The sequence below is a fragment of the Meles meles genome, chromosome 2, assembly GCF_922984935.1.
Source record: "Meles meles chromosome 2, mMelMel3.1 paternal haplotype, whole genome shotgun sequence".
Lineage (NCBI taxonomy): Eukaryota > Metazoa > Chordata > Mammalia > Carnivora > Mustelidae > Meles > Meles meles.
In genome coordinates, this window is record NC_060067.1 from 163,328,342 (window position 1) to 163,349,166 (window position 20,825).

At 44.1% G+C, this 20,825-nt stretch overlaps 1 protein-coding gene across 2 annotated transcripts in view; it reads right to left on the reverse strand.

Annotated features, from left to right (window-relative positions):
- The window catches only part of DOCK5 (dedicator of cytokinesis 5), a 217,889-nt gene extending 197,491 nt beyond the window's left edge, over window positions 1-20,398 (reverse strand). For both annotated transcript variants that reach the window (XM_045997731.1, XM_045997732.1), the window contains exon 1: window positions 20,119-20,398. In XM_045997731.1, coding sequence (XP_045853687.1) covers window positions 20,119-20,161 — 43 coding nt within the window. In that variant the 5' untranslated portion in view covers window positions 20,162-20,398. The remainder of the gene's footprint in view (window positions 1-20,118) is intronic.
- Window positions 20,399-20,825: the final 427 nt, after the last annotated feature.

A 20,825-nucleotide genomic window follows, 5' to 3' on the forward strand; every position in this document is an offset into this window, starting at 1 on the left:
TCGGAAACTTAATCCAAACACGTGGTGCTAAAAACTGGTAAAAACAAACAAACAAACAAACAAAAAACAAGAAAACAAAAAAAATCTCAGAACTAAGGCAGACAAACGAACAAGGTAGAGTGCCTATTTCGGCAAGAAAACAAGCCCTCTAATCTTCCAAAAGTCTAAAACCCTGTCACCCAAGGCTGCTGATAAATGCAAGAAGAAAAAGACATATTACAGGGAATGCACACTTCACTGTAGATAACATGTATATTTCCTTCATCTGTCTTTCTTTTTTTTTTTTAAGATTTATTTATTTATTTGACAGAGAGAGATTAAAAGTAGGCAGAGAGGCAGGCAGAGAGAGAGGAGGAAGCAGGCTCCCCGCCAAGCAGAGAGCCCAATGTGGGACTCGATCCCAGGACCCCAAGATCATGACCCAAGCAAAAGGCAGAGGCTCAACCCACTGAGCCACCCAGGTGCCCTCATCTGTCATTTCTTGATAGGAGCAGTTTTACGAAGTTAGATCACAGAAAGGCTGTACTTTCCCTAAGGTTTTATAACCATTAGCTAAAGCCTCCTCAACCTGGAACTTAGCCCCCTGGGATCCAAGAGAAATCAAAAGTAAAGAAGGGAAAAAAAGAAAGCAAATGAAAGCAAGATTCCACATATGCATAGGTCTTCCCTAACACCCTCGGACTCGGATCTGATCCTTACAAATGGAGGTCTTTGGACAACAAATGAGGGGCTGTTTCCCGGATCCAAAATCCATCCTCATGTCACTGCCTTAAATCAGAATCAAAATGCCATGAAGGACAGTGGATGGGATTACCGTCTGCCTCAGGGAATGAGCCGTTTGCTTCTGAAATAATTCCGTTGTCAAATCTGAATGGAGCAGGCAAGCTCATATCTAATTCAGGAAAGAAATATAAGAGGTGGATTCAAAATTTCCAAGGCTCTTGGCTTAGGTCGGAGCTCAAACATGAAAGGAATTCTTCCTCGAGTCATACTATTTCAGAATCCGTGAGCTTCCAAAAGACCTCCCTGAAGCTACCGAGCGATTAGGAAAAAAGCTGGAGCTGCAGTCCTCACGTTGCCCAACGTGAACTGGGTACTAGCCTCCCCTGAGGTATCTAAAGTTCTTCTGAAATATTCCACAGTGTTCTATAAGCAGTCAACTGTCTTAGACTCAAGTAGGCCTCGGTCTTCTTTAAGAAAGGCCGACAAGCCCATCATTCGGGATTCTGTCCACCATGGATTCCTATTTTCAGATTCTATGATAGTCTATGTGATAGGGCCAGAAATGGCAGCTACTGGTCACAAATGTCTGTGAGTCCATGACTGGAGATGAGGCTGGAGAAGATGTACTTTGTGGCATTCTATCTAGCCAAAGGGAAGGAAGCCAGCCTTCATGAAGCATCTACTCTTCCTAGGCATTTTCCACACATTCCATATCTTACATAATCCTCACAGCCCATGAGCTACTGGAACATAGCAGGTACGCCGAGAATGTGTACTTCCCCAGAGCGGTAAGTTAGTCACGGTGAGTAGAGATTCCAATTCCAGTTGGCCTGACTCAAAACACCCATGTTAGTCCAACAGTTATGTGTGAATTTATTATTTATGTATACCTCTTCAGATGCCAGGCAGATCTGGGCCAGGGAGTGGGCGCTACTCTAAAAGCACAGAAACAGAGAACAGAAGTCCCTCCCCCAGAGACCTCTGGGAATTCAAGTCTTTTCTTTTCCTAAGAATTTATTTATGTATTTGAAGAGAGACACACAGCGAGAGAGGGAACGCAAGCAGAGGGGAGTGGGAGAGGGAGAAACAGGCTTCCCCATGAGCAGAGAGCCCGATGCGGGGCTCAATCCCAGGGTGCTGGGACCATGACCTGAGCCAAAGGCGGAGGCTCAACCCACTGAGCCACCCAGGTGCCCGGGAATTCAAGTATTTTCTATGACAGTTTTTGCAAGACCAGGCTGTTTCTAGCCCTAAGAGCTTTGACACTGGAAATAAGAGAGTCTAGTCTGGACCTTTGAAGATGGGTTCAGAGCTAATCAACATTAACTACTTAATAATCAACCCTGCTCTGCAAACAGAAGCACTTGATTGCCAGGTCAGTGTACTCTCAGGCCAGCTCCTGCCTAGCAGAATTTCAGATAATGATTGCCATACTGCCTGCAGTACCAGGAAGTATGCTAACCATATTCCTACCTTCTCACTTGGCTTAGAGCCTTACATGACTTCATAAAGCAAAGATTCATAAAAGTCATTAGACCGAACTTCAAAATTCTGAGCCACAAGAAGCTATCCTCCAGAACTTTCTGCAGCAAAAGGCTCTTGCATCTGCCTGGACAATTCTGATTTTTTTTTTTTTTTTTTTTTGTATTTGTGGATATATTTTTTTTCCCATTTTATTTATTTTTTTCAGCATAACAGTATTCATTGTTTTTGCACAACACCCAGTGCTCCATGCAAAACGTGCCCTCCCTATTACCCACCACCTGTTCCCCCAACCTCCCACCCCTGACCCTTCAAAACCCTCAGGTTGTTTTTCAGAGTCCATAGTCTCTTATGGTTCGCCTCCCCTCCCCAATGTCCATAGCCCCCTCCCCCTCTCCCAATCCCACCTCCCCCCAGCAACCCCCAGTTTGTTTTGTGAGATTAAGAGTCATTTATGGTTTGTCTCCCTCCCAATCCCATCTTGTTTCATTTATTCTTCTCCTATCCCCCTACCCCCCACGTTGCTTCTCCATGTCCTCATATCAGGGAGATCATATGATAGTTGTCTTTCTCCGATTGACTTATTTCACTAAGCATGATACGCTCTAGTTCCATCCACGTCGTCGCAAATGGCAAGATTTCATTTCTTTTGATGGCTGCATAGTATTCCATTATGTATATATACCACTCTTCTTTATCCATTCATCTGTTGATGGACATCTAGGTTCTTTCCATAGTTTGGCTATTGTAGACATTGCTGCTATAAACATTCGGGTACACGTGCCCCTTCGGATCACTACGTCTGTATCTTTAGGGTAAATACCCAGTAGTGCAATTGCTGGGTCATAGGGTAGTTCTATTTTCAACATTTTGAGGAACCTCCATGCTGTTTTCCAGAGTGGTTGCACCAGCTTGCATTCCCACCAACAGTGGAGGAGGGTTCCCCTTTCTCCGCATCCTCGCCAGCATCTGTCATTTCCTGACTTGTTCATTTTAGCCATTCTGACTGGTGTGAGGTGATATCTCATTGTGGTTTTGATTTGTATTTCCCTGATGCCGAGTGACGTGGAGCACTTTTTCATGTGTCTGTTGGCCATCTGGATGTCTTCTTTGCAGAAATGTCTGTTCATGTCCTCTGCCATTTCTTGATTGGATTGTTTGTTCTTTGGGTGTTGAGTTTGCTAAGTTCCTTATAGATTTTGGATACTAGCCCTTTATCTGATATGTCGTTTGCAAATATCTTCTCCCATTCTGTCAGTTGTCTTTTGGTTTTGTTAACTGTTTCCTTTGCTGTGCAAAAGCTTTTGATCTTGATGAAATCCCAATAGTTCATTTTTGCCCTTGCTTCCCTTGCCTTTGCCGTTGTTCCTAGGAAGATGTTGCTACGGCTGAGGTCGAAGAGGTTGCTGCCTGCATTCTCCTCAAGGATTTTGATGGATTCCTTTCTCACATTGAGTGGACAATTCTGATTTTTAACATGGCTTGGCCACTGGCAGTAACTACAGTCTGCAGGACGGGAAGTGGTAACCATGTGAGCCTACCATGTGGCACTGAGCACATCAATATTGTCATCTCGTTCTGCTTCACTTATTCAGAACATGACTTTTTATTTTTTATTTTATTTATTTGAGAGAGAGTGTGTGAGCATGAGCAGGCGGGGGCAGAGGGGCAGAGAAGCAGACTCCCCACTGAACAGGGAGCCCAATGCAGGGCTCAATCCAAGCACTCTGAGATCATAACTCGAGCCGAAGGCAGACGCTTAACCCACTGAGCCACCCAAGTGCCCCAGAACATGACTTATTTTTTTAAAATGCATACCCTATTAGTGAAGCTGTTAGAGTTATCATATATAAATATTCTATATAGAAATATATAGAAATAATCATATATAAATATTCTGTTCTGTTAGCAAAATATTTTAAGTAATGCAAGACCAAGTCTTGTGTAGGCCATGGGACTATCCATTACCTTATCAAAAAAAGACCATGACCTCATACTTTGAACAGAGGAGTCAAAGCAGAGATTAATGATTTATCAGCCACAAAACAGTCATCCAGTTCCACAGAACAGCCGACAGATTAAAATTAGTGAGATGTGATTCTACAAGTTTTTAGTTTTAAGATTATAAACAGAGGAGACTAGTGTAAACATGAAAATTCCATTTTTCCCTTAACTGAAGAGCAATCTTGGCACTGGCTTCTGATTGTGAACAAAGAGACAGAGTGTGTCACAAGTAATACACCCAACCATAGAAAGCAAAGTATGCTAAATTACAGATGGTCCTCAAGAATACAGTGACACATAACGTTAGATTTTTGCTAGAATATGCAAGAGTCAGCATAGTTTGAGAGATGGGGTTGAAGACCTAATTGCCAAACCCAACCAAGACATCCTGTATGATTTGGGGCAAACCACCAAAATACTCTGTTTCATATGCTAGACCTCCAAAAGAGGGGTTACAACAGCTACTGCCTTTAGGTCAAACATTACATTAATAATCACAGGATACTTAAGTCCAATTTATTCATTTGTTCAAATTGGTAAATCCACACTGGTTCAATATGGATTGTGCAGTCCACATTGCACAACTTCAAAAGGTACCAAAATACTCATTAAAAAGCTCTCTACTTCTGACATCCAATCCACCATCCCCTTCCAAGAAACAACTGATGGACAATTGCTCACGTACAGTTTCAGAAATGGTCTAGCATTTACAGGTACATGCAAACACACACTTTTCTCTGCCTACTACTGCATTCAGTGCCTTGAACAGTACCTGACATAATACAGTGGGTACAGCACAAATATTCGTCTAACAAAATTAACACTTTATACATCTTGCCCTTGCATTCAAATATATCTTGGAAACAGCCCATATTAAGGTATAGAGAGCTGCCTCACTCTTTTCCTAATATTTTTCTTCCAGTGTAATATAAATATAGGAAATACACATGTCACACACATACAGTGCACTAAGTTTTCATAAATCGAATCACCTAGCTATGCAGCACCCTGATCAAGAAAGGATAAAACATTACCAATAACCTACACGTTCTGCTCATCATCACTGCCTGCACACCTTTCATTCACTCTGGGGATGCTTAGAGTAACCACTACCCTGACTTCTAAAAACCAGTTACTTTGGCCTATATTGGTATTTATAGAAATTCAGTAATGCGATAGGTACTCTTTTGTGTTCACCTTCTTTCCCACAGCCTTTTGTGAGATTTAGTTGTATTTTTGTGAGGACATGTAAATCCTTCATTCTCACTGACCTATAGTATTTCATTGGGTGGGAACACCATAATTTATATACATTCAATTGCCAACGGGCATGTATGTGGGTTTCCAATCTGAAGCTATTTTAAATAGGGTAGTTGAACATTCTGCACAAGGCTTTTGGTAGGAATTTGTCATTCCCCTAACAGTGAAACTGCTGAAGCACAGAAGAGGTCCACATCTAATTTTCCTAAGATCTACTAAACTGCTTTCCAAAATGGTTGTACCGATCTGTGCTTCCACAACATGTGAGACTTCCTACAGCCACATGTCCTCATCAACAGCTGGAACGATTCCATGTTTTGGTTTTGTTTTAAAGATTTTATTTGTTTGTGAGAGAGAGAGAAATCGAGCACAAGCAGGAGGGAGGGGTAAAGGGAGAGGGAGAAGCAGACTCCCTGATGAGTGGGAGCCAGATGGGGGACTTGGTCCCATAACGACCTGAGCCACAGGAGACGCTTAACCCACTGAGCCGCCCAGGTGCCCTCCACGGTTTTGTGTTTTACTTAGCTCTTCTGGTGGGACTGCCATTGTGTTTACAACTCCATTTGACAAATGCAAAGCAGCCACCTTCCAAACGTTTACCGGACGTCTGGATTACCATCTTTTATGAAGTGTCTATTCAAATCTTTTGCCCATTTTTCTACTGGGTTATTCTTTTCTCTTACCGATTTCTAGTTCTTTACAATTTTGCAATATGATCTGTTGGTCAGACGTGTACTGGGAATGTCTTCTTCCTTCTGTGGGTTGTTCACTTCCTGTGAACAGAAGTTCTTAATTTTAATAGAGCAGAGAGCCCGATGCGGGGCTCGATCCCAGGACCCTGGGATCATGACCTGAGCCGAAGGCAGAGGCTTTAACCCACTGAGCCACCCAGGCGCCCCTGCTTTTTTTTTTTTTTTTTTAAGATGCATTTATTCTTAAAGAAAGAGTGGGGGAGGGCAGAGGGAGAGAAAGATCAAGCAGACTCCCCACTTAGCACAGAGCCAGACACACGGTCTCACAACCCTGAGATGAAGACCTGAGCCAAAACCAAGAGTCAGATGCTTAACTGAGCCACCCAGATGACCCTGCTACACTCTCTTCTGAAAGTCTCTACCTTCCAGACATTTGGATCACCTTTTTATGGCAGGAAGTAGGGGTCCAGTGATAATTTTTTTGGCCTTAGGTAGGGGTCCAATATATTTTTTCAATATACACAGCCAACTGACCCAACCCCATTTTCTGAAAAGCTCATCCTTAAACTGCCAAATGCCAGTATCATCTTTAGCAGATATTTTGTCTATCCCCGAGCTCCATTTTTTTTTAATGGTGTAGCATTCCACTGTATGTGCCATAAATTACTAAACCCATTCACGACTGAGTCACATACATTTTCACATTTTTCTTATGAGTAATGCGCTAATGAATAATCTTGTCCATATATCATTCCCCACATGTATTACTATATTTGCAGGATAAACTCACAGAAATGGAACCCGTAAGTCAAAAGGTATATGCACTTTTCTATTTTTTTTTTAAGATTTTATTTATTTATTTGACAGACAGATCACAAGTAGGCATAGAAGCAGGCAGAGAGGAGGAAGCAGGCTCCCTGCTGAACAGAAAGCCCAATGTGGGACTCCATCCCAGGACCCTGGGATCATGACCTGAGCCGAAGGCAGAGGCTCTAACGAACTGAGCCACCCAGGCGACCCTGCACTTTTCTATTTTAATCAATATTTGACAGAGATTATACCAATTTTAATTGGATTTGTTCAGACCACAATGATACCATACACACAGTATTATTATAAGACCCGGCACATGAGAATTTCACTTATACCAAATTTCCCAATATTCTCTGAGCCTTAGGATCCCTTTTTCAAAGACAATAAATGTGTTACTACGCTTTGAGTATCCATGATTGAGAAAAGCTATACAAGCATGTAAGTTCATGGAAACTGTGCCTCACAATCCTGTGAGACGGAAAAACAAAAATGAATCATGCTGGGGCACCTGGGTGGCTCAGTTATTAAGCATCTGCCTTCAGTTCAGGTCATGATCCCAGGGTCCTGGGATTGAGCCCTGCATTAGGCTCCCTGCTCCATGGGAAGCCTGCTTCTCTCTCTCCCACTCTCCCTGCTTGTGTTCCCTCTCTCCCTGTATCTCTGTCAAATAAATAAATAAAATCTTTAAAAAAAGAAAAGAAAATGAATCATGCTGTCATGATGTTGGGGGCAGGCCTTCTCTTGTTTACTTGCTTCTGTTCACAGGGGAGCTCAAAGCCCGGCTGGAATGCCTCAGAAACCAGGCAGAAGATGCCAGCCCTGTTCTAGGAGGAGCTGGCTCCTACATTAAGTCCGAAGTGGCTCTCTGCCTGAGACGAGACTGCATCGCCGCCCTCCTATCAAGCTGTCCCTTCCCATGGGAACAGCATAGGGGGACTTGCACTCACCACGACAGCAAGAGGCCTCACTCAAACTTCTCCAAGCTTAAGTGTTCCAAAGAAAGCATCATTATTTTGTTCAAAATACAGGTCTAAAGAAGACCAATGTTCTCTCATTTCCAGGTCAATACTAAAATCCTTTATGATCAATACATGACCTCACCTTCACCCATCAACACTTGGTAAATGACAGTAACATTCATTCTCAAACACACCTATAATGTTGTAAGAATGTCATGCTGCTTATTAATTTTGCAACTGACATCATGTCAATACCATGGTGCTGGGGACCTAAGACCACTGGGCCCATAGCAGGCCTGAAACATGACCAGTATGGAACCCACAGCTCGACTTCTACTCAGCAGGCTCAAATCTCCAAACACACTTCCTTCCCAAAACTCTTAAAAAGGGGAAGGTGAACAGCAAAGAAAATCATCAACAAAATGAAAAGGAAGTCTACCAAATGGGAGAAGATATTTGCAAATCACCTATCTGATAAGGAGTTCTCCAATATATAAAGAAATCATAAATTCAGTAGCTAAAAAAAAAAATCCAAATTAAAAATGGAGAAAAGATCTGAATAGACATTTTTGCAAAGAAGACATACAGATGCCCCAGAGACACATGAAAAGATGCCCAACATCACTAGTCATCAGGGAAATGCAAATCAAAGCCGCGATGAGATCTCACCTCACATCCTTTAGAACATTTTTATTAAAAAGATGAGAATCAAGTATTGGTGAGGATGTGAAGAAAAGGGAAGCCTTCTGTACTGTCAATGGGAATGTAAATGTTCCCACTGTGGAAAACAGTATGGAGGTTCCTCAAAAATTAAAAACAGAACTACCTTATAATCCATCAACCCCACTTCTGGGTATTTATTCAAAGGAACACTAACTTGAAAATATATCTGCACCTCTATGTTTAATGCATCATTATTTATAACAGCCAAGATTCGGAAACAAGCTAAGTGTCACTGACAGATGAACAGATAAAGAAGTGTTACAGACACACAGGAATATTATTCAGCCATCAAAAAAGAAGAAAATCGGGGCGCCTGGGTGGCTCAGTGGATTAAGCCGCTGCCTTCGGCTCAGGTCATGATCTCAGGGTCCTGGGATCGAGCCCCGCATCGGGCTCTCTGCTCTGCGGGGAGACTGCTTCCTCCTCTCTCTCTGCCTGCCTCTCTGCCTACTTGTGATCTCTCTCTCTGTCAAATAAATAAATAAAATCTTAAAAAAAATTTAAAAAAAAAAAAAAAAAAAAAAGAAGAAAATCCTGCCATTTGCAGCAACATGGATGGACTCTGAGGACATTATGCTAAGTGAAAGAAGTCAGACAAAGACAAATACTGCATGATATCACTTACATGTGGAATCTTAAAAAAAAAAAAAGGAACTCATAGAACAGACTGGTGACTGCCAGAGGTGGGGGATGGGTGGTGATCAAAAGGTACACAGTTCCAACTCTTAAAACCAGTAAGTCGTGGGGATGTAATGTACAGCATAATGATTACAGTTCATAATACTGTACTGTATATTTGAAAGTTGAGAATACCTTTTAAAAGTCCTCATCACGGGGGCGCCTGGGTGGCTCAGTGGGTTAAGCCGCTGCCTTCGGCTCAGGTCATGATCTCGGGGTCCTGGGATCGAGTCCCACGTCGGACTCTCTGCTCAGCAGGGAGCCTGCTTCCCCCTCCTCTCTGCCTGCCTCTCTGCCTACTTGTGATCTCTCTCTCTCTGTCAAAAAATAAATAAATAAAAAAATCTTAAAAAAAAAAAAAAAAAGTCCTCACCACGGGGTGCCAGGGTGGTGCAGCTAATCAGCACCCGTCCAACTCCTGGTTTCAGCTCAGGTCATGATGTGAGGGTCATGGGATCAAGCCCGCAACTGGCTCCGTGTTTAGTGTGGAGTCTGCTTGAGATTCTCTCTCTCTCTCCCTCCTCCTCATGCTCTCCCTCTCTCTAAAGCAAATAAATCAGTCTTTAAAAAAAAAATGTGGGGCGCCTGGGTGGCTCAGTGGGTTAAAGCCTCTGCCTTCAGCTCAGGTCATGATCCCAGTGTCCTGGGATCGAGCCCCGCATCGGGCTCTCTGCTCAGCGGGGAGCCTGCTTCCTCCTCTCTCTCTCTGCCTGCCTCTCTGCCTACTTGTGATCTCTGTCTGTCAAGTAAATAAATAAAATCTTTAAAAAAAAAAAAAATGTCCTCATCATGAGGAAACCTTTGTGAAGATGTGTGGTGATGGATATTAACTAGACTCACCATGCTGATCATTTCACATGATAGACACTTTACACTGTATAAGTGAAACTACCATCATGTTATACGTCAGTGGTATTTCAATAAAAGGTGAGGGGGAGATGATTTTATAGCTGCATCTTATTTATACCAAAACCTCCAGCTAGAAAAAAAAACAGGGAAGATGGGCATTTTCCCTTTAGGATGCATGGGGGGCTCCCTAAGTAGACATCTAAAGAAACTTGCTCCGCCCGGTTGTAAAGGGAGAAGCAGCAGCTAGAAGACAGGCTGAAACACAAATGTGTAAGCAGCCCTGTGACTCTGAGTGATTACTTCCTGCCTCTGGGGCATGTTTTCCCAATATTATTTCCCAATATGTTAGCTATGAGGGGAGGCGTACAGACACAACTAGCCCTCAGTATTTTATGATTCTACACACAAAAGGGCAAAGCTGTCAGATTTTTATAACAGAGGTTTATGACTTATAACCATTCTCCAGCAGGACAGGCTGGGGAGGGAGAGCCCTATCATTCCAGGCTCATAGAAAGTACAAATGAAATACAGCACATCCTGTCCAGGTACACGTGTAATGAACGAGTCAGCAGGACGTAGTCTTACTCACCTCGGCTGAGTCAGCAAAGAGCTATTTTCAAGAGGGAATTAATCTCTGCTATGATTTTTTTTCCCCCAAGCTAAGTTATTTGACAAGATAAAGAACGGATGCCTAGGATTCTGAGCAAGGGCATCCATGCGGTCCACCTACAGCGTCTGACATGGACAGTGCCGGAGTTTAATGGGGTGTAGAAAAGTAGGAGAAAATGGCACAATCTGGAAACGTGGATCCACGAATCTAAAGCCACTGGAACAATAGCAGCTTTGCGATGGCACAGAGCTTTGTGAAAGACAAAGACCACTTTTGTCTCTTGCTTGGGAACTGGTTGCCAGCGATTCAAACAATCCTTTGAGTTCCCGACTGCCAGGCCAGGCTCCCAGAGGACATGGCCTGGGCATCACTTGCAAAAATAAAATTAACACAACCATCCTCCGCTTTCCCTTGCTCACCCAAAGCTCTCCCTCAAAGTCATTTCTTAGCCCCATCTCAAAAGCTCTTTCTTAAACTTAAAAATAAAAGCCTGTGATTCCTGAGGAATGCCGGAGGCTACTTGCAAACCAAAGTCAAAGGTCTCCCAAAGGATTTGTTAACGCCTTTAACACCCACGAACAGTAGACCTCTCCAGGAGGATTTTATCTTTGATGAGGGAGAAAACTATTTTTCCCTCCTTTCAAACATTTTGTGAAGAACAAACTATGTGACCTTAATCGATCTCTGGGGCCAAAGATACAGTACAATTCTAGTACAATTCTATTATAATTCTCAATTTAAATCAGCGGTAATACACTGACCTGGGTTCCTTTCCTGATTCTTCTGACAATATTAAAATATTTCCTACGTATAGAGTTGTAATTGTTGTCACACTGAATATTGCTGGGAAGAAACTAGAAGTTCGAAAGTTTTCCCTTTATGGAAAAAATCATTACAGTGAGATTTGATTCCTCACTCCCGGAACTCCACTGGTTCGTCTCTTAATACTTAGATGAGGAGAAACTACAAGTTATGTTGAAAGCTAACACACTGAAAGGTAGGACCACCACAAACAGCCTTCAGGGAATGCGGACACACTGAAGCTTGAGTAAGTACTCCCTTTTGCTGCAAAGCCCCTTGCCAATACTCTAAATTACTTTTCTTCTCCACGTGACTTGTAATCTCCTATTTTTTTAATTACCCTGTGCACAGAATATGCTGTGCTTATTGTAAGAGATCTCAACTCCTTTTTTGGTAATAGGAAGGAACAAATGCATTTAAAAGCCTTGTTTCGGGGCACCCTGGGTGTCTGCTGCCGCTCAGGTCATGATCCAGCCCCAGGTCAGGCTCCGTGCTCAGCAGGGAGTCTGCTTCTCCCTCTGACCCTCCCCTTTCTCATGTTCACAATCCCTCCCTCAAACAAATAAATAAAATTTAAAAAATAAAACCCTGTTTCTTTCATTGGATTTCATCTTCTTTTCTCTCCAACTCATGTGTTCAACACAGCAGTAATGCAATGACTCAGAACCTCCTAAACCCTATTTACCACTGTGGTCAAGCACCTTCCTCCATGAAGCCTCCACAAATAATGATGGAGGAGGGGAGGGAGGAGGGGGAAAGGGAAGAGGAGGACTATTCCCACTTTCCCTTCCTATCTAATAAGGCACCATGCAGGATCTCAGTTCCTCTCCCACCCCAAAATGTTCACACAATCCTCTGCTCAAGCAATGTATTAAATCTATTTTATCTATTATTTAAATTTTCCTTTTCCCACTACTTTTGATTGCCCCACTGGAAGGACACATAGGGCAGTATACTCCATAGCCTGGACAAAATGGCCTCTTATGATAGACAAGACAAATTTAGGTAGATGATGGGTTCGGTGTTCATTTATTACTCCATCATTTATTTACAGAGTGCTGACCACCTGTTAGGTGCTTTTCGCAGGGCTGGAGTTCCCTAATGAAAAAACCAAGTTCCCGTCCTCATAACTTCACATTGTAGCACAGGAGACAAGCAGTAAACACAATCAAGTAAGCAGGACAGTCACAGACCACGTAAAGAGAAGAAAGGGGAAAAAGAGAGACACTGAGAAGTGTGGGCGGGCAAGGTACAGGCAAAGACAGTAGTACCCTTAGCTAGGGTTCTGAGGAGAACCTAAGGAGGGATTATTCTAACAGTGATTCCATTCTTAATTCTTTTTATCTCACAAACTACAGCTGGTGCTTTTCATTTGTAGATTCTGTATTTGTGAATTCTCCTACCTGCTAGAATGTACCTGCAGCCTCAAATGAATATTCCTGGTCCTTCCACAGCCACTCTCAGATGTGTGCAGAGGGGCAGAATGCGATGTGCAAATTCCCACCTGAAATCCAGCGAGGCCACATGCCCTCTTTTTCTTTCAGTTCTCATACGGCAAACAAGTATCCTTTCTGCGGTTTTAAAGGCAGTGCCATGTTCTTCTCATATTACGCTTTCTGTTAATGATTTCACCTTTGGAAACGGCCCCAAGAATTGCGCTGAAGTGCTGTGTAGTGCTCTGGGCCCAAAAAGGCTGGCATTTGTTTCATGGAGAAAATACATGTGTTAGATAGGCTTTGTTCAGGCTTGGGTCATCGTGCTTTGCTCAGGCCGTGAGTTCACTGCTGGTGAATCAATGATATTATATTAACTTATATTTATAAAATATAATATGTAATATATGTTATATATATAGCATATATAACATATATTAAATTATATATCAAAGCAGGTCTTTAAACCTGACACAGAAACACACATAAAGTAAGGCTGACCAGCTGATGAAAACACGACCAGAGGCTCCCAGGAACCTGACCCTGAATTTCCCCTAGGAGCCATGGCTCAGTATTCCCTAAGTCAGGGTTCCCAGATACTTCACAGAATATTAACTACCGGGCACCTGGGTGGCTCAGTGGGTTAAAGCCTCTGCCTTCGGCTCAGGTCATGATCCCAGGGTCCTGGGATCGAGCCCCGCATCGGGCTCTCTGCTCGGCTGGGAGCCTGCTTCCTCCTCTCTCTCTCTCTCTGCCTGCCTCTCTGCCTACTTGTGATCTCTGTCTACCAAATAAATAAATTTAAAAAATTTAAAAAAAAAAGAATATTAACTACCACCAATCACAGGGATCTACATTACAACAAAAAGAATGCCTCAGTCTGGCATCATGTTTGCTCTCTAATAGAGAAATGGCTTGACAGGGACCGGATTCTAGCCAGACTCCAGGACACTGCTCTTTTATTTTTGTTGGTGTTATTTTTATAGTTGCTTTTTCCTATGGCATGTGATGCTGGCTCTCCTTTAATGGTAGGAACGTAGGATTTTCTTTTGCAATAATTGTTTTCAGTAAAAATGGAAAAAAAAAAAAAAAAGCGGCAACATAGAAGATAAAGTGGGAAACAGACCGGACAACTAGGTATGGACTCAAACATGAAGCTGTTTCACAAGGGCACCTGGACACGTCAGAGATCAAGGTGACAATGAACAAGTGAAGTTTGGGAAAACGAATGGAGTTTTGGCTTGAGCGAGATTATACAGCTACAGATGAAAAATATATCCTCCACGAGCCTCAGTTTTGTTATCTGGAAAAGGGGGCAATATAGGAGAATTACAGCATTATCTCAATTTAATGAAACAATAGGTAAAGAAGCAAAGTTGAAACTTTTTGGTCTTAGAACCCTTTTTTACTCTTCAAAGTTACTAAAAATCTCAAAAAGCTTTTGGTTATGTGGGTTACATCTATCACTATTTATCATATTATAAAGTAAAACCGAGATATTTTACACTTTTTGATTTCAACTAATTTAAAATAATCATAATAGAAACACCTGGGTGGCTCAGTCAGTTAAGCAGCTGACTTCGGCTCAGGTCATGCTCTTGGGGTCCTATAATGGAGCCTCACAGTGGGCTCCATGCTCAGCAGGGAATCTGCTTGTCCCTCTCCCTCTGCCCTTTCCCACCCTCCCACTCCACTCATTCTCTAATAAATAAGTAAAATCATAAAAATAAAATAATTACGGGGCACCTGGGAGGCTCAGTGGGTTCAGCAACCGATTCTTGATTTCAGCTCAGGTTATGATCTCAGGGTGCCCGGATCAAGTCCCACCTCGGGTTCCGCACACAGTGTGGAGTCTGCCCATTCCTCTCCCTTCTCCTCCCCCTGCATGCACTCTCTCTCTCTCAAATAATAAGATCTTTTTGTTTTAATTAAATAAATAATAAAATAATCGTTATAAACCCAATGCATGTTTTTTGTGAATATGTATTTCTCCAAATAAAAACACTTTTCCAAACAAAAACACTTAGGAGCGACACTGCTTTGCATCTGTGTAAATCTCTTTAACCTCTGCCTTCACGAAAGGCAACTGGATTCCTCCATCAACTTCGGTGTTCAGACTGCTGCAGTATCACACTTCAGGCAGTCTCTGGGAAACTGTACTGTATACTTAAGGGAGGGTGAAGTGAAACAGGCCAGTAATATCTTAGTATTACTGCCAAAGAAGTTTCTAATCCCCCTGAAAAACATCTCTGTAACCCCCACATGTACCTGGAACATACTGACTTACAGGGTTTAAAACAGTCACAAAGTAAATTCATAATAAATATTAATCCTCTATTCCCCTTACCCTTAGCCTCCATGTTACTAGAACATGAACACATCAGGGCAAAGACTTCTCCAGCTGTAGAATTTCTACAGCAGCATCATGCCTCCTGTAGACACATGACCAACAAGTGTTACTGTTGTTGCTTATTCTGGTTCCATAACTAATTAGCTGTGTGATCTTCAGCTAAGGATTTTTATTCTGTGTTCAAATTCAGAGACCCATGGATCTGAAAAGGGGAAGAAAATGCATCTCTATTTTCTAACACTCAGCATTTACTTTAATTATGACTGCTGGCAATATACCCCACTTGCAGAAAACCGAAATCATTAGGTATTTTTGTATCATATCAGTTACTGCAGATATCTTACGAAAATCACATATACTCATCACTAATTCAAAAGTAGGGTAGTTATTAGACCTGCCACCAGATCTTGTTATCTAGTGCCTTAATAAGCACATATATTACAATACCACAAATTCTGAAAAATATCTTGACAGCTGCATTTCAAAACAACTGGGTTTCATTTCCAACCCTTCATAGTTGACTTTGTGCATTTAAAATCATTATTCGAAGAAAGTGATCCACAGGTTTAACCATATGACTAAGAGAGTTCATGCAGTCAAAGGTTACCTTGCGTTAGGCAATTCACTTTACAACTTTAGTCTCTAAGTTCCTCTCTTTAAAGGGAACCCAGACCAGTTATCCTCTGAGACACTCCCCTCAAGAGCTGAACAGGAACCCACAGCACACCTGACTGCATTAACACAAAGCTACAAGGGTCTGCTCTCCATTTTTACACATTTGAGAGTCTACTGAGCTAAATGCTTTCAGATTAATGCAGTTTAGCAGAACCAAACAGATGAAGAGCTAAGGATGAAAGCAAAGGTCCTCCCACACTACCGTTTATCGCATTATAACAATATAGATCACAAATAAGCAAAAATTAATTATTCTGCAAAAAAAAAAAAATCAAACATCCACATAATCCAGGGCTATTATTGATAGGAACTGCTTGTTTGGATGCAGACTTAAACACAAATGTTTCAAAGCATCAGAAGAGTAACCTGGATATATATCACTAATGTCCTTTAAATCTAAATAAAAGTGATTACACCCTCATATTCTCAAACAAAAATTTCAAGAAAGAAAGAGAGAGAGAGAATAGAGAAAAACAAGACAACTTTCCATGGCAATGGGAAGTGCCCTTGTATCAAAGCACTGGCACGGAGAACTTCACACCGGGATACTAATGGACTAGAACTTTCAAGAAGCAAATCTATTGGTCCTCTCCCTTGATAACACAGATAACACGTGTGGGTCATTCAGGCCCTTCTAAATGCTAGAGACTGAGCCAAAAGAGCTATGTTTAAGAACTAAGAAAGCCCAGACAGATTGCATTTCAGTCCCCATAGAAAAATCTAGGCTATGTCAGGAGCAGCCAATAGTGGCACCAAGATAATATAAGAGTAGAGACTGCTGGCTTCCCCTAGCAAAATTCAAATGGGAGATCAAAGTGCTACCCTCACACAGAGTAGCTGTCTGTGAGTCATTAAGATGCTTCAAAATGGCTATCATATGGTTTCCTTCACCCAGAAACGCAATCCGACCACCAGACGCTCACAAGTGATAACTATCCCCCCCAAACGTCCAACAAGCCAATTTTCCTAATTATATTTAAATGATCTGTCTACTCTATGCTTATTTTCTCAACAGCACACTTTTTTTTTTTTTTTTTACTTGCAAAGGTAAAGACAGACTGAAGGCTCTCATTTCACACATTTAACCAAGCAAAATAAAACTTATATTGTGGTGAATGGGGGGTGGGTGGGGAGAGGAACTGCATTAAATCATCATAGAAATTAGGTTAAGGAGTTACAATGTCACCTCAATGCCAAGAATAAGCAGTTACTGAATATATGCTCTATACCCGGTATTGTGACAGGGATACATAACCATAACCTTCTGATTCAGTGAACACAAGGATAAAAGGATAAGTAACAAAGGATGGCACAATGTAGTGATTGTAGTGTGAGGAGAGGCGTAAGGGTTTGCGAAGCTCTTTGTTCATACCCGATCTGGGGAAGCAATGGGAATGGATTTGAGCCCTGAGGAAAAGGCCGGATTCGGGAAGATGCAGGTGTGGGAGGGTACTCCAGACAGGGGACAGGCACAAGGGAGCAAAGTCCCAAAGGAGAGCCTCTCGGTTGAATATTGCACAAGAGCAAAGAAGGGCAGTGTCTGCACTAGTGAGTTCATGAAAGAAGCCAGGAGAGATAAGGCTGGTGGAGACAGGTTGAACCAGATTATCATAACCTTGAAAGCTGGGCTCAATTTAGACTTTACCCTGTAGGCCAAGGAAGGCTTCCAACTAGGGAGGTGTTATGAACAACAGTGAGTTTTAGGAATAAACAATGGTGATTTATCTCTGAGGCTAATCTGTCCTAACAGTGGGTCCTTTTGTCAAGCCAAGATTAATCAGAATCCATTGTGTCTAGTAAAATAAGTGTGCCAAATTATATCCTGGGGCAATTTTGCTACCACCTATGCCCTGGAAGTGCAACTCAAATACTTTTCTTGACTGATGATAAATAACCAGGTAATCTGATCCCAGAAGGGGAGGGGGTGTATTAAAAAGAAAACACGTCATACTTGCTCCTGTGACAATGGCATTAAAACCATACTGGGGGGTGTCTGGGTGGCTCAGTGGGTTAAAGCCTCTGTGGGTTAAGGCCTCTGCGTTCGGCTCAGGTCATGATCCCACGGTTATGGGATCGAGCCCCACATGGGGCTCTCTGCTCAGCAGGGAGCCTGCTTCCCCCCCATACCCCGCCTGCCTCTCTGCCTACTTGTGATCTCTCTGTCAAATAAATAAATAAAATCTTAAAAAAAAAAAAAAAAAAGCCTCTGCCTTCGGCTCGGGTCATGATCCCAGAGTCCTGGGATAGAGCCCCACATCGGGCTCTCTGTTCAGCAGGGAGCCTGCTTCCTCCTCACTCTTTTTGCCTGTCTCTTTGCTTGTGATGTCTGTCAAATAAATAAAATCTTTAAAACAAACAAAAAACCCCATATGGTGGGGGGGAACTACATGAAAGTCATAATTGTTTTGGATCCTGTTAAAATTAAAACTGATAACTTTGTAAATAGTAATTAATGATTAGGCATTGCTAAATATGCCTTAATTTAGTAGTAGTCTGTAACGCTCAAATATAAACAAACTAATTCCATCTTATTAGACCATTTCACCTCCGTAACTACTGGCTACTTACTGGCACCTGCCACGTGGAAGCCTCATGACCAAATTATGACAAGGTGCTCTGGGGCAGAAGACCTACTCATTTCTGAGTTGGAGCCACAGGAAAGTGCAAAGATTCTAAGTAAAATGTAAGAGGAAACAAGTTGTTGTTGTTGTTTTTGAATAGAGGGAAAACAAGGAATTATGTATATACAATATATAGTATTATATACACTTACATACATACATAGAGGGTCACAATTAAGAATACTATAGTAAATATGAAAAGGTTTGGTTGTTGGTTTTTTCAAACTGACTCCTGGTTACAGAGTTTAAAAGGACTAGAGGATGTTTAAGAGTATCTCTGAAAAGGACTTCATGGTCAGAAAACGCAGAAGCACATAAGAGGTCCAGGGACCACTCCCTACTAACTGAAGCAGTGAGGGGGAAATGGGAGTGGGGAAGGGACAAAAGTAAAAGATTAAATTACAAATGGGCCAAATGAATGAACCTGACAGGAAGTGATAAAATTCTCAACACACACAACTGTGTTTATTCTAGGGAACCGCTCGGAAATCTACTTGCCCTGTAATCTACTGACTAATGGCAGTCTTCCCACGAGACCTCAGCAACCTCACTCCTGGATAAAAGGTGCAAGGACCACGGTTTTTCCCCTGAGTCAAAACCAGGCAGAGCCAGTGTTTTGGGTCCAAAACAACACAACAGCAATCCCTCCGCGGGTGATGGGGGCTCCTCCAGGACCGCGGTTAGGAATGCCAAGTGCCTGGGCTGGACCTGTCACAGCTTTCTTAACAGAACATCCTCATGTTATCCCACGATGAAACTCAGGGCTCGGAAGGCAGTCTTACACCATCTGTCTTCATGCACGGTCCGTTAGGGACAAGCCTGTCTGCACAGCCAGCACCCCCGCTGCCTGGTCACACACTTCCTGTCTCTTCCATCACCCCCACCCCACGACTTCAGTTTCCCATTCAGTTTACAACTGTTAGCATGGTCCCAGTCCCTGGAAGGAAAGGGGGGCGGGCGGCATTCCACCCCCAAACCCTCACTTTGGGATCTCAGAGAGAACCCAGGAAGAAGGAAGGCAGAAAGTCCGGGGTCCCTGAGCGGCACCCGCAGTCGGCCGACGGCGGCGGAATTACGAACTACTCAATGATACCACAAGGATGGGGAGGAAAAAGGCCAGCACCCGGGCGCGGTGCCCCAAATGAATAACAGGCGAGCGCTCGTCTTTTGACGTTTCCATCGTGCAGAGCGCCGGAGTTTTGGGTTCGAGAGCCGGATTACCAGTCCCGGAGCCCGAGTGCACTTTTAGCCCCTCGGATTCCCCAAACCGGGAGGGACGTCCCCACCCGGAAACTGTCGCGGGGGTAGCTGAGTCCTGATTGTGCCTGCGAGGGCAGAGCGGGTACCCAGTGGCCCGGCGTCTGCCGCCCAACTTTGCGCAAGCCAGGGCCGCTCCCGCGAACTTCGCGGCAGCCGGGCGCGGGCGGGGTGGGGCGAGCACTCACCAACCCCGTACTTCTGCCTCTTGGTCGGGATCCAGCGGGCCATGGCGGCGACCTCGCCCCGCGGCAGCAGCGGCTGCGGCTGCGGTGGCTACAGCTCCTGGGGCCCCGGCAGCCGCCGCGCCGCGCTCCCGCGCGCCCCGGGCTCCTCCGCCATGTTCCGGCAAACTTCGCTGACCCCGCGAGCCTTCTCCCCGTCGCGCCGCCCGCACGGGATTCGCTCCGGCTCGGCCCCGGCCCGCGGTCACCTGCTGGGCCGGGCGGCCGCGCCGCCGTGCGCGCCCCTCCCGGCGCCGCCCCGGCCCCTCCCGCCGGCCGCGCCCTCCGCCCGCGGGGGCCGCCTCCGCGCCCCGACCCGCGGGCTCCCGGCCTCTCCCGCCCGCCCCGGGGCTCTGCGCTCTGCCGGCTCCGCCTCACGCACTTCCCGCGAGCCGCTTCGGCTCAGGTTTTTTCCATTTAGTGTTTGGCGTTTTCCCCCCACCCCCTCCCCGTCTTCCTCACCCGGATTAAACCCTAGAGGTTGGATCCCGGGGGGCGTCGGGAGGGCCGCGCTGGAGGCACGGGGCACACCCAGGCGGGCTGCGGGTTGCGGGTGGGCGAGGAGTGCGGGGTCGCGCCCACTGCGCGCCGCGCCTCTGGGGGAACGAGTATAAATTCTTAAGTTGCTTCTCGGCCCGGGCACCCCCGGTGTCTGGCACTCAGCAGGCGCT